General features: G+C 43.7%; 1 protein-coding gene across 1 annotated transcript in view; it reads right to left on the bottom strand.

Annotated features, from left to right (window-relative positions):
- Positions 1 to 13,430, bottom strand: part of LOC137439162 (complement C3) — a 421,636-nt gene that overhangs the window by 173,080 nt on the left and 235,126 nt on the right. Inside the window, exons 24-25 of the mRNA XM_068134902.2 lie at positions 3,917 to 4,123; positions 3,734 to 3,809 (exon numbers count right to left, since the gene is read on the bottom strand). Of these exons, the coding sequence (XP_067991003.2) occupies positions 3,734 to 3,809; positions 3,917 to 4,123 (283 nt within the window). The remainder of the gene's footprint in view (positions 1 to 3,733; positions 3,810 to 3,916; positions 4,124 to 13,430) is intronic.

Genomic DNA, 13,430 nt, shown 5'->3' with positions numbered 1-13,430 from the left:
AACGGTGAAGCTGAACGATACAACGGAACAGTTTGGAAGGCAATCACCATGCAGTGATGGTTGTCCTTCTGGAAGTTTCTCCCATCTCCACACAGGATCTCTGGAAGCTCAGCCAGAGTGACCATCGGGTTCATGGTCACCTCTATTACCAAGGCCCTTCTCCCCCAATTGCTCAGTTTGGCCGGATGGCCAGCTCTAGGAAAAGTCCTGGTTGTTCCAAACTTCTTCCATTTAAGAATTATGGAGGCCACTGTGCTCTTGGGAACCTTCAATGCAGCAGAGATTTTTTTTGTAGGCTTCCCCAGATCTGTGTCTCGACACAATCCTGTCTCTGAGCTCTGCAGGCAGCGCCTTCGACCTCATGGCTTGGTTTTTGCTCTGATATGCATTGTCAGCTGTGAGACCTTATATAGACAGGTGTGTGCCTTTCCAAATCATGTCCAATCAATTGAATTTACCACAGGTGGACTCCAATCAAGGTGTAGAAACATCTCAAACGTGATCAAGAGAAATGGGAGGCACCTGAGCTAAATTTCAAGTGTCATAGCAAAGGGTCTGAATACTTATGTAAATGTGATATTTCACTTTTTTCTTTTTAATAAATTTGCAAAACTTTCTAAAATCCTGTTTTCTCTTTGTCATTATTGGGTATTGAGTGTAGATTGATGAGGAAAAAATGAATTTAAACTATTTCCGCAAGAGGCTGCAACATAACAAAATGTGAAAAATGTGAAGGGGTCTGAATACTTTCTGAATTCACTGTATAACCTATTCCCTCACCCCACACCTGCATCCTATACTATTGTGTTGTGAAAACTCCTATATAAAACTGAACTCAAGGAGCATTAATTCAGAGATGATCAGAGAGTTCTGTTGCACTGATCATTGTAATTATTGTGCTGTTTCTGCGTTACTCTTGTGATTGCTGTTGGTCCTTTGTCATAATTGCTTTGATCTCTGATCGTCTCTCCAATTAAACATTCTCAACTCGACCCAGAGTGGACATTTAACCAGTTCCACGTTACTCCCAAGAATTCTGATGTATAAAAGATCAATATACAATTGATAAAATAAATTCCTCCAGGAAAATAAATGTCATATAAATCAATTGACACTGTACCAAATGTTGATGATGCTACACAATATCCTGAAGAGTTTCTCAACTCTGACACCACCAGGAATGCCACACCATATTCTATTCTTGAAAGTTGGTATTCCAATCATTCTATTGAGAAATCTTGATGCACCAAGATTATGCAAGGGGACAATATTGGTAATAAAGAAGATATAGGTGAAGATGACACACCTTCGATCTGACAATCAATATGGCTTTCGCAAGGCAAGATCTACCTGTGATTTCCTTTCTTACATTACGAATGTCTGGGCCTCTTCTCTGAGGGACTTTGGGAAATCCTTTGTTGTAGGTCTTGATATCTCAAAAGCCTTTGGCAGAGTTTGGCAACGGGGCCTGAATCCAAGCTTCCCTCTTTCGGATTTCCTCCTTCACTCTGCTCTCTCATATCGAGCTTTCCCTCCGACCGCTCTATCTCTGTAATTGTTGATGGTTCAACATCTACCTCCTTCCCTATAAACAGCGGTGTCCCTCAGGGTTCTATCCTGTCTCCAAAGCTCTTCCTTCTTTATATCAATGACCTTCTTTCTTCTACCTACAATAAAATAAATGAATTATTATTATTATTATTACAAGTAACCAAATGCACTCGTATGCTGATGACTCGACATTACATTCCTCCATGTTTTTCCCATCTGCCCTCATCTTCCCTCATTCGATCTACATCTCTCGTTTGATCACAGCCTCCTTTTTGTCCCCCGTCGGCGACGGGCCGTCGCATCGCGGAGCAAAAGGGGGATTATGGTTTTCTCCTCCGTCCGTGTGTCCGTCCGTGTGTCCGTCCGTCCATCCGTGTGTGCGTGCGTGCGTGCGTAAGCGAAGGACCGAATTCTAATTTGGTGTGCGGGTGCAACCCACGTCAAAATCCAAGATGGCCGCCGCCGTGTATGTCTGACGCCATGTATGTCTGAACCTTGTGAGCGGAATATCTTGAAAAATAAGCGAAGTACCAACTTCTAATCTGGTGTGTGGGTGTATCTAGGCATAAGGAAGAACGCTATTGAAAATTGGCTCGCCACGTCAAAATCCAAGATGGCCGCCACCATATACATGTCTGAACCTTGTGAGCGAAATATCTTGAAAAATAAACGAACTACTAACTTCTAATCTGGTGTGTGGGTGTATCTACGCACAAGGAAGAATAGAACGCTATTGAAAATTGGGTCGCCATGTCAAAATCCAAGATGGCCGCCTTGCGTCTTCCACTTTGTCAACTCATCACTTCAACGACGGGGAACCTAGGCGTAATGCTTGTTAATTTGGATTTGGACAAGATTTCCCAGTGGGGCAAATGTAATCAGGTTAAATTAGGTGTTTCTAAAACTCAATTTCTTCCCCCCTCTATCTCTCTAAAACTCCTCTCAACTCTCCAATCTCCTTTGAAAGCTCCACAATTACACCATGCGATCCAATAAACCTACGAGGTATTACCCTAACATCAAATTTATGCTGGAGTCCACAAATTACACAAATGGCTAAATCTGCCTCGAAGAAACTAGGAGTCCTGTCCAGATGTTGAAGATTCTTCTCCTCTCAACAGTTTCTTCAACTATATAAAACATTGATACGTCCTTGTGTAGAGTACTGCTCTCACATCTGGGGTGGTTCTAGCTCCACATACTTCCTGGACAGAATTGAATCCAAAGCAATCCGACTTATCAACTATCTCAATGTGACCTCAAAACTCGACCCACTCAAATTACGCCGAAAGGTGGCTCTGTTTCTCTTTTCTACAGATATTACTTCAGTTTCTGCTCCCAACCACGGAACATTCGACAAGCTCTGGAACTCTTTACCTTCCCATGTATTTCCAAACACTTACGATCTTCTCCTTTTCAAAAAGCAGATTTTTTACTTTCTCAAAAACTCTTAGACTATTTACTCTGTCTTCATTTTTCTATCAATGCAGCTCTTTTATCTAGGCCTGGCCTCGATGAGGACTATATAGTCCATGCCTGGAGCCTTCAGCGTAAAAAAGACGAGTCTGACAGTGGCAGTTTGATAGAACAATCTATGGAATGACCAACTAACAAAATATTAGAAAGACAAGATAAGCAAACACAGTAACATGCAGGTAAGATTGTTCCTTTGTTTCCTACTGTCCTCTTTTACCTGTTTCTTCTTTCCCTTACTTGTTTTGTCCAACTGTGGCCCCACTTTCATACATTTTCTTCTTACCATCCATCATTTCACTTTTCTATGAGCCTCAATCTTGTGTAAAAGGTGAAACAAAGTTATGTTCAGTGCTGCTATGGGATGATCCTAATTGATTACATAATATGCAGATAGCCCCAAAGCCATATATTTTTATCTACCTTATTAAACATCCACTGCGACTTTAAATTATGAAATAATAATAAAAAACAAATAATTTCCTCAACTGGCGCTTTAAATTATGATTTGAATGTGGTTTGACCAAGATTCAGTTCTTGAGAGGAAACACCCTGAAACACGATTAGACATGCAAAGCCTGACACTGAGAATCGAGAATTTCTCAACAAGCAATGCTGTTTGGTTAGGGTCACACGCCCTTAGATTGATCTTGTTACAGAATGAGAATATGTTATGGGGGTGCTGAGATGTAGTGCGGTATCATTGTACCAAGTGCTGCTTGGCCGATTCGGAAACGCAGCATAAGATCCATCTTCTTTCCGAAACCCTAATTCACGGGCATAGCCTGCCAGGAAGAGAAGCGAACATGGGAAAATGAAAATAGAGCATCATACACAAACAGCATCTTATATATATACAATGATATCTAAAACAATGGATCCCAAGTAGCACCTCTGCTGATGAATTCAAGTGCCTTGTTCCGAACAGTGTTTCCACCGAGCAAAGGCCACTGCTGAGTACTGTCCAGGTAGCGAGTGACAGAGAGCGTTGGGGCCAGGTATATCATTGTTTGTTCACCACAGCCAGTGGGCAGCCGAAGAAGTTTAGATGTCCCTTCTGTTTCCAGTACCCCGTCCACAAACTCCGCCATTTCATCAGCTTCATTGAGATATGAAGTAGCACAGAGACAACATTAGTGTTTCTTCATACAAATACACTGCAGCGCTGTATCCAATGTTACTTGATGTATCTCTTACTTTTCTCTACATCCATTGTCTCTTTGCTTTCTACATATGCTTCTTACATCTACCTCTTGCTCCAATTCATAATGTGTGCTGTTACGGATTCATCACTTCCGCCTTTGTTGTTATTATATACTTGTAGGATTTTTAGTTTCATATTGTTGGTAAGATTTCTGTGTGAAATGGAGATGACTTTAGTAAAAGCTAAAAATAAATGTTTGTGAAGGAAAAAGGAAAACGCGGGAAAGAAACCGGAAGAGGAGAGAGGAGGAGATCGGCAGGGAGAGGAGACGGCCATGAGAGAGACAGCCGTGAATCGCGTCGAGGCTGCGAGCGGGCTCTTTTGATGTTGGTCGCGAATGGGTTGAGGCTTCCTGTGAAAGGGATTGCCCGCGACATCGTCATATATTGCGATAGCAATTAAACCTGCGTCTCAGGTTTTATTACCTAGCGTGAGCTATTGTTGGTGGGAAAGCAAGCGCCTCCATTACAGGCAGATCGGCCATTTTTTCCTCGAAGAGGCCGTCCGGCTGGTGCTTCGTGTTTTGTCGTTAGGATTCCCATATCGACATCATCGCGTGGATCGCCGTTTGTTCCCATATTGGCTCAATTCCCATATCCACCTCTCACTGCGTAACTCCTCGTTCACAGCCTTGCCAATAACTGCCTGTTCTTACCGTTCTGCACGACGTCCATCTTCACCCCGCATGGGGATTCATGCACGGACTTCGGGAGTGTTACATTCCACTCACGTTTGTCGTATCGTGAGTTTATTGCTTTGAGAGCTTTGGGGAATGATGGTACCATCATATGTATTGTTCATTTGATGCAAGTGATATTTTCATGGTACTTTCTTTAATAGTGTTATTATTGTGTAAGTGAGAGTTCTTAATACAATTACTTGTTTTGTTCTACACAATTGCATTGTTGTGGTTTTACCATGGTTTATTGGAACACTTGAAATAACAAATCTTTCTGCCATGTTCCCACTCCAGACTCTGAGGTGCACCGTAACCGGGGTTTGGGAAGGTAAAACGTAACAGTTACCCATAACCTTCGGATCCCGACTCGTCCCTTATTTATCGACCGATTGATGTGAAACTCGATACAGCCCTTCTTACGTGATGGCCCGCACAAGCACTCAGGCTTTGATTATTGTTTCTCCCATCCCCCCTCCCACCCCCTTCTGGCCGTGTGTGTGTGTGTGTGTGTGTGTGTGTGTGACACTTTTTTGATGGCAATACAATATTCTATACCACTGGGCCAATTGTCCAGAAATTTTCTGTGCTGCTTCATTGTAACATGAACTAGGTTAACAGCACAATAAAAATCGCAATTCTTGGTCAAATTGATGTTAAAACAAGAACAAGATATCAGGACGAGATTGGCGAATTGGGCGTGGTATGCCAGGTGCAAACGTCAGGGCCCTTCTGATACGTGTTCGAAACTTAATTCTTTGGCAGGAATCAAACCAATTGCATTTCAATATTTATATTCCGCATGCAGAATGAAAGTCAATAATCCAAGTTTTCCGACTTGGCCCACAATCCTGGATGGCATGAATCGAGGAAATGAGCCAATTTGGCCCATGATCCTGCATGGCATTAAAAGAGGAAATGAGCCAACTTGGCCCATGATCCTGCATGGCATTAAAAGAGGAAATGAGCCAACTTGGCCCATGATCCTGCATGGCATTAAACAAGGAAATGAGCCAACTTGGCCCATGATCCTGCATGGCATTAAACAAGGAAATGAGCCGATTTGGCCCACGATCCTGCGTGGCATTAAACAAGGAAATGAGCCGATTTGGCCCACGATCCTGCGTGGCATTAAACAAGGAAATGAGCCAATTTGGCCAATGATCCTGCATCGCATGAAACGAGGAAATGAGCCAATTTGGCCAAAGATCCTGCATGGCATTAAAAGAGGAAATGAGCCAACTTGGCCCATGATCCTGCATGGCATTAAACAAGGAAATGAGCCAACTTGGCCCATGATCCTGCATGGCATTAAACAAGGAAATGAGCCAACTTGGCCCATGATCCTGCATGGCATTAAACAAGGAAATGAGCCAACTTGGCCCATGATCCTGCATGGCATTAAACAAGGAAATGAGCCAACTTGGCCCATGATCCTGCATGGCATTAAACAAGGAAATGAGCCAACTTGGCCCATGATCCTGCATGGCATTAAACAAGGAAATGAGCCAACTTGGCCCATGATCCTGCATGGCATTAAAAGAGGAAATGAGCCAACTTGGCCCATGATCCTGCATGGCATTAAACAAGGAAATGAGCCAACTTGGCCCATGATCCTGCATGGCATTAAACAAGGAAATGAGCTAACTTGGCCCACGATCCTGCATGGCATTAAACAAGGAAATGAGCTAACTTGGCCCATGATCCTGCATGGCATTAAACAAGGAAATGAGCTAACCCTGGCCCATGATCCTGCATGGCATTAAACAAGGAAATGAGCCAACTTGGCCCATGATCCTGCATGGCATTAAAAGAGGAAATGAGCCAACTTGGCCCATGATCCTGCATGGCATTAAACAAGGAAATGAGCCAACTTGGCCCATGATCCTGCATGGCATTAAACAAGGAAATGAGCTAACTTGGCCCACGATCCTGCATGGCATTAAACAAGGAAATGAGCTAACTTGGCCCATGATCCTGCATGGCATTAAACGACGAAATGAGCTAACTTGGCCCATGATCCTGCATGGCATTAAACAAGGAAATGAGACAACTTGGCCCATGATCCTGCATGGCATTAAACAAGGAAATAAGCCAACTTGGCCCATGATCCTGCATGGCATTAAACAAGGAAATGAGCTAACTTAGCCCATGATCCTGCATGGCATTAAACAAGGAAATGAGACAACTTGGCCCATGATCCTGCATGGCATTAAACAAGGAAATGAGCCAACTTGGCCCATGATCCTGCATGGCATTAAACAAGGAAATAAGCCAACTTGGCCCATGATCCTGCATGGCATTAAACAAGGAAATGAGACAACTTGGCCCATGATCCTGCATGGCATTAAACAAGGAAATGAGACAACTTGGCCCATGATCCTGCATGGCATTAAACAAGGAAATAAGCCAACTTGGCCCATGATCCTGCATGGCATTAAACAAGGAAATGAGACAACTTGGCCCATGATCCTGCATGGCATTAAACAAGGAAATGAGCCAACTTGGCCCACGATCCTGCATGGCATTAAACAAGGAAATGAGCTAACTTGGCCCATGATCCTGCATGGCATTAAACAAGGAAATGAGACAACTTGGCCCATGATCCTGCATGGCATTAAATAAGGAAATGAGCCAACTTGGCCCATGATCCTGCATGGCATTAAACAAGGAAATGAGCCGATTTGGCCCATGATCCTGCATGGCATTAAACAAGGAAATGAGTCAATTTGGCCCATGATCCTGCATGGCATTAAACAAGGAAATGCGCCAACTTGGCCCATGATCCTGCATGGTATTAAACAAGGAAATGAGTGAATTTGGCCCACGATCCTACATGGCATTAAACAAGGAAATGAGCCGATTTCGCCCATGATCCTGCATGGCATTAAACAAGGAAATGAGCCGATATGGCCCACGATCCTGCATGGCATTAATGAGGAAATATGCCAACTTGGCCCATGATCCTGCATGGCATTAAACAAGGAAATGAGCCAACTTGGCCCATGATCCTGCATGGCATTAAATGAGGAAATATGCCAACTCGGCCCATGATCCTGCATGGCATTAAACAAGGAAATGAGCCAACTTGGCCCATGATCCTGCATGGCATTAAACAAGGAAATGAGCCGATTTGGCCCAAGATCCTGCATGGCATTAAACAAGGAAATGAGCCGATATGGCCCAAGATCCTGCATGGCATTAAACAAGGAAATGAGCCGATTTGGCCCATGATCCTGCATGGCATTAAACAAAGAAATGAGCCAACTTGGCCCATGATCCTGCATGGCATTAAATGAGGAAATATGCCAACTCGGCCCATGATCCTGCATGGCATTAAACAAGGAAATGAGCCAACTTTGCCATGGCATTAAACAAGGAAATGAGCCAATCTAGCCCAAGATCCTGGATGGCATTAAACAAGGAAATGAGCCTATTTGGGCCAAGATCTTGGATGGCATTAAACGAGGAAATGAGCCAATTTAGCCCAAGATCCTGCATAGCATTAAACAAGGAAATGAGTCAATTTAGCGCAAGATCCTGGATGGCATTAAACAAGGAAATGAGCAGATTTGGCCCAAGATCCTGGATGGCATTAAACGAGGAAATGAGCCAATTTGGCCCAAGATCCTGGATGGCATTAAACGAGGAAATGAGCCTATTTGGCCCAAGATCCTGGATGGCATTAAACGAGGAAATGAGCCAATTTAGCCCAAGATCCTGCATAGCATTAAACAAGGAAATGAGTCAATTTAGCGCAAGATCCTGGATGGCATTAAACAAGGAAATGAGCAGATTTGGCCCAAGATCCTGGATGGCATTAAACGAGGAAATGAGCCAATTTGGCCCAAGATCCTGCATGGCATTAAACAAGGAAATGAGCAGATTTGGCCCAAGATCCTGGATGGCATTAAACGAGGAAATGAGCCGATTTGGCCCAAGATCCTGGATGGCATTAAACAAGGAAATGAGCCAATTTAGCCCAAGATCCTGGATGGCATTAAACAAGGAAATGAGCCAATTTAGCCCAAGATCCTGCATGGCATTAAACAAGGAAATGAGCAGATTTGGCCCAAGATCCTGCATGGCATTAAACGACGAAATGAGCCAATTTAGCCCAAGATCCTGCATGGAATTAAACAAGGAAATGATCAGATTTGGCCCAAGATCCTGCATGGCATTAAACGAGGAAATGAGCCAATTTAGCCCAAGATACTGCGTGGCATTAAACAAGGAAATGAGCAGATTTGGCCCAAGATCCTGCATGGAATTAAACAAGGAAATGATCAGATTTGGCCCAAGATCCTGCATGGCATTAAACGAGGAAATGAGCCAATTTAGCCCAAGATCCTGCATGGCATTAAACAAGGAAATGAGCAGATTTGGCCCAAGATCCTGCATGGCATTAAACAAGGAAATGAGCAGATTTGGCCCAAGATCCTGGATGGCATTAAACAAGGAAATGAGCCAATTTAGCCCAAGATCCTGCATGGCATTAAACAAGGAAATGAGCCAATTTAGCCCAAGATCCCGCATGGCATTAAACAAGGAAATGAGCAGATTTGGCCCAAGATCCTGGATGGCATTAAACAAGGAATTGAGCCAATTTAGCCCAAGATCCTGCATGGCATTAAACAAGGAAATGAGCAGATTTGGCCCAAGATCCTGCATGGCATTAAACAAGGAAATGAGCAGATTTGGCCCAAGATCCTGGATGGCATTAAACAAGGAATTGAGCCAATTTAACCCAAGATCCTGGATGGCATTAAACGAGGAAATGAGCCGATTTGGCCCAAGATCCTGCATGGCATTAAACAAGGAAATGAGCAGATTTAGCCCAAGATCCTGCATGGCATTAAACGAGGAAATGAGCCGATTTGGCCCAAGATCCTGCATGGCATTAAACGAGGAAATGAGCCGATTTGGCCCAAGATCCTGCATGGCATTAAACAAGGAAATGAGCAGATTTAGCCCAAGATCCTGGATGGCATTAAACGAGGAAATGAGCAGATTTGGCCCAAGATCCTGCATGGCATTAAACAATGAAATGAGCCAATTTAGCCCAAGATCCTGCATGGCATTAAACGAGGAAATGAGCAGATTTGGCCCAAGATCCTGGATGGCATTAAACGAGGAAATGAGCCGATTTGGCCCAAGATCCTGCATGGCATTAAACAAGGAAATGAGCCAATTTAGCCCAATATCCTGCATGGCATTAAACAAGGAAATGAGCCAATTTAGCCCAAGATCCTGCATGGCATTAAACAATGAAATGAGCCAATTTAGCCCAAGATCCTGCATGGCATTAAACAAGGAAATGAGCCAATTTGGCCCAAGATCCTGCATGGCATTAAACAAGGAAATGAGCCAATTTAGCCCAATATCCTGCATGGCATTAAACAAGGAAATGAGCCAATTTAGCCCAAGATCCTGGATGGCATTAAACAAGGAAATGAGCCAATTTAGTCCAAGATCCTGCATGGCATTAAACAAGGAAATGAGCAGATTTAGCCCAAGATCCTGCATGGCATTAAACAAGGAAATGAGCCGATTTGGCCCAAGATCCTGCATGGCATTAAACAAGGAAATGAGCCAATTTAGTCCAAGATCCTGCATGGCATTAAACAAGGAGATGAGCAGATTTAGCCCAAGATCCTGCATGGCATTAAACGAGGAAATGAGCAGATTTAGCCCAAGATCCTGCATGGCATTAAACAAGGAAATGAGCAGATTTAGCCCAAGATCCTGCATGGCATTAAACAAGGAAATGAGCAGATTTAGCCCAAGATCCTGCATGGCATTAAACAAGGAAATGAGCCAATTTGGCCCATGATCCTGCATGGCATTAAACGAGGAAATGAGCCGATTTGGCCCAAGATCCTGGATGGCATTAAACAAGGAAATGAGCCGATTTGGCCCAAGATCCTGCATGGCATTAAACAAGGAAATGAGCCAATTTAGTCCAAGATCCTGCATGGCATTAAACGAGGAAATGAGCCAATTCAGCCCAAGATCCTGCATGGCATTAAACAAGGAAATGAGCCGATTTGGCCCAAGATCCTGCATGGCATTAAACGAGGAAATGAGCCAATTCAGCCCAAGATCCTGGATGGCATTAAACGAGGAAATGAGCCGATTTGGCCCAAGATCCTGCATGGCATTAAACAAGGAAATGAGCAGATTTAGCCCAAGATCCTGGATGGCATTAAACAAGGAAATGAGCCAATTTAGCCCAAGATCCCTGATGGCATTAAACAAGGAAATGAGCCAATTCAGCCCAAGATCCTGCATGGCATTAAACAAGGAAATGAGCAGATTTGGCCCAAGATCCTGGATGGCATTAAACAAGGAAATGAACCAATTTAGCCCAAGATCCTGCATGGCATTAAACAAGGAAATGAGCCAATTTAGCCCAAGATCCTGCATGGCATTAAACAAGGAAATGAGCCAATTTGGCCCAAGATCCTGCATGGCATTAAACAAGGAAATGAGCCAATTTGGCCCAAGATCCTGCATGGCATTAAACAAGGAAATGAGCCAATTTGGCCCAAGATCCTGGATGGCATTAAACGAGGAAATGAGCCGATTTGGCCCAAGATCCTGCATGGCATTAAACAAGGAAATGAGCCGATTTGGCCCAAGATCCTGCATGGCATTAAACAAGGAAATGAGCTGATTTGGCCCAAGATCCTGCATGGCATTAAACAAGGAAATGAGCCGATTTGGCCCAAGATCCTGCATGGCATTAATGAGGAAATATGCCAACTTGGCCCATGATCCTGCATGGCATTAAACAAGGAAATGAGCCAACTTGGCCCATGATCCTGCATGGCATTAAATGAGGAAATATGCCAACTCGGCCCATGATCCTGCATGGCATTAAACAAGGAAATGAGCCAACTTGGCCCATGATCCTGCATGGCATTAAACAAGGAAATGAGCCGATTTGGCCCAAGATCCTGCATGGCATTAAACAAGGAAATGAGCCGATATGGCCCAAGATCCTGCATGGCATTAAACAAGGAAATGAGCCGATTTGGCCCATGATCCTGCATGGCATTAAACAAAGAAATGAGCCAACTTGGCCCATGATCCTGCATGGCATTAAATGAGGAAATATGCCAACTCGGCCCATGATCCTGCATGGCATTAAACAAGGAAATGAGCCAACTTTGCCATGGCATTAAACAAGGAAATGAGCCAATCTAGCCCAAGATCCTGGATGGCATTAAACAAGGAAATGAGCCTATTTGGGCCAAGATCTTGGATGGCATTAAACGAGGAAATGAGCCAATTTAGCCCAAGATCCTGCATAGCATTAAACAAGGAAATGAGTCAATTTAGCGCAAGATCCTGGATGGCATTAAACAAGGAAATGAGCAGATTTGGCCCAAGATCCTGGATGGCATTAAACGAGGAAATGAGCCAATTTGGCCCAAGATCCTGGATGGCATTAAACGAGGAAATGAGCCTATTTGGCCCAAGATCCTGGATGGCATTAAACGAGGAAATGAGCCAATTTAGCCCAAGATCCTGCATAGCATTAAACAAGGAAATGAGTCAATTTAGCGCAAGATCCTGGATGGCATTAAACAAGGAAATGAGCAGATTTGGCCCAAGATCCTGGATGGCATTAAACGAGGAAATGAGCCAATTTGGCCCAAGATCCTGCATGGCATTAAACAAGGAAATGAGCAGATTTGGCCCAAGATCCTGGATGGCATTAAACGAGGAAATGAGCCGATTTGGCCCAAGATCCTGGATGGCATTAAACAAGGAAATGAGCCAATTTAGCCCAAGATCCTGGATGGCATTAAACAAGGAAATGAGCCAATTTAGCCCAAGATCCTGCATGGCATTAAACAAGGAAATGAGCAGATTTGGCCCAAGATCCTGCATGGCATTAAACGACGAAATGAGCCAATTTAGCCCAAGATCCTGCATGGCATTAAACAAGGAAATGATCAGATTTGGCCCAAGATCCTGCATGGCATTAAACGACGAAATGAGCCAATTTAGCCCAAGATCCTGCATGGCATTAAACAAGGAAATGATCAGATTTGGCCCAAGATCCTGCATGGCATTAAACAAGGAAATGAGCCAATTTGGCCCAAGATCCTGCATGGCATTAAACAAGGAAATGAGCAGATTTGGCCCAAGATCCTGCATGGCATTAAACGACGAAATGAGCCAATTTAGCCCAAGATCCTGCATGGAATTAAACAAGGAAATGATCAGATTTGGCCCAAGATCCTGCATGGCATTAAACGAGGAAATGAGCCAATTTAGCCCAAGATACTGCGTGGCATTAAACAAGGAAATGAGCAGATTTGGCCCAAGATCCTGCATGGAATTAAACAAGGAAATGATCAGATTTGGCCCAAGATCCTGCATGGCATTAAACGAGGAAATGAGCCAATTTAGCCCAAGATCCTGCATGGCATTAAACAAGGAAATGAGCAGATTTGGCCCAAGATCCTGCATGGCATTAAACAAGGAAATGAGCAGATTTGGCCCAAGATCCTG

This window comes from Myxine glutinosa, chromosome 13 (genome assembly GCF_964187855.1).
Source record: "Myxine glutinosa chromosome 13, kmMyxGlut1.1, whole genome shotgun sequence".
Taxonomy (NCBI): domain Eukaryota; kingdom Metazoa; phylum Chordata; class Myxini; order Myxiniformes; family Myxinidae; genus Myxine; species Myxine glutinosa.
Note: the sequence above shows the minus strand (reverse complement) of the source record. Positions and strands in the feature narration are given on the sequence as shown.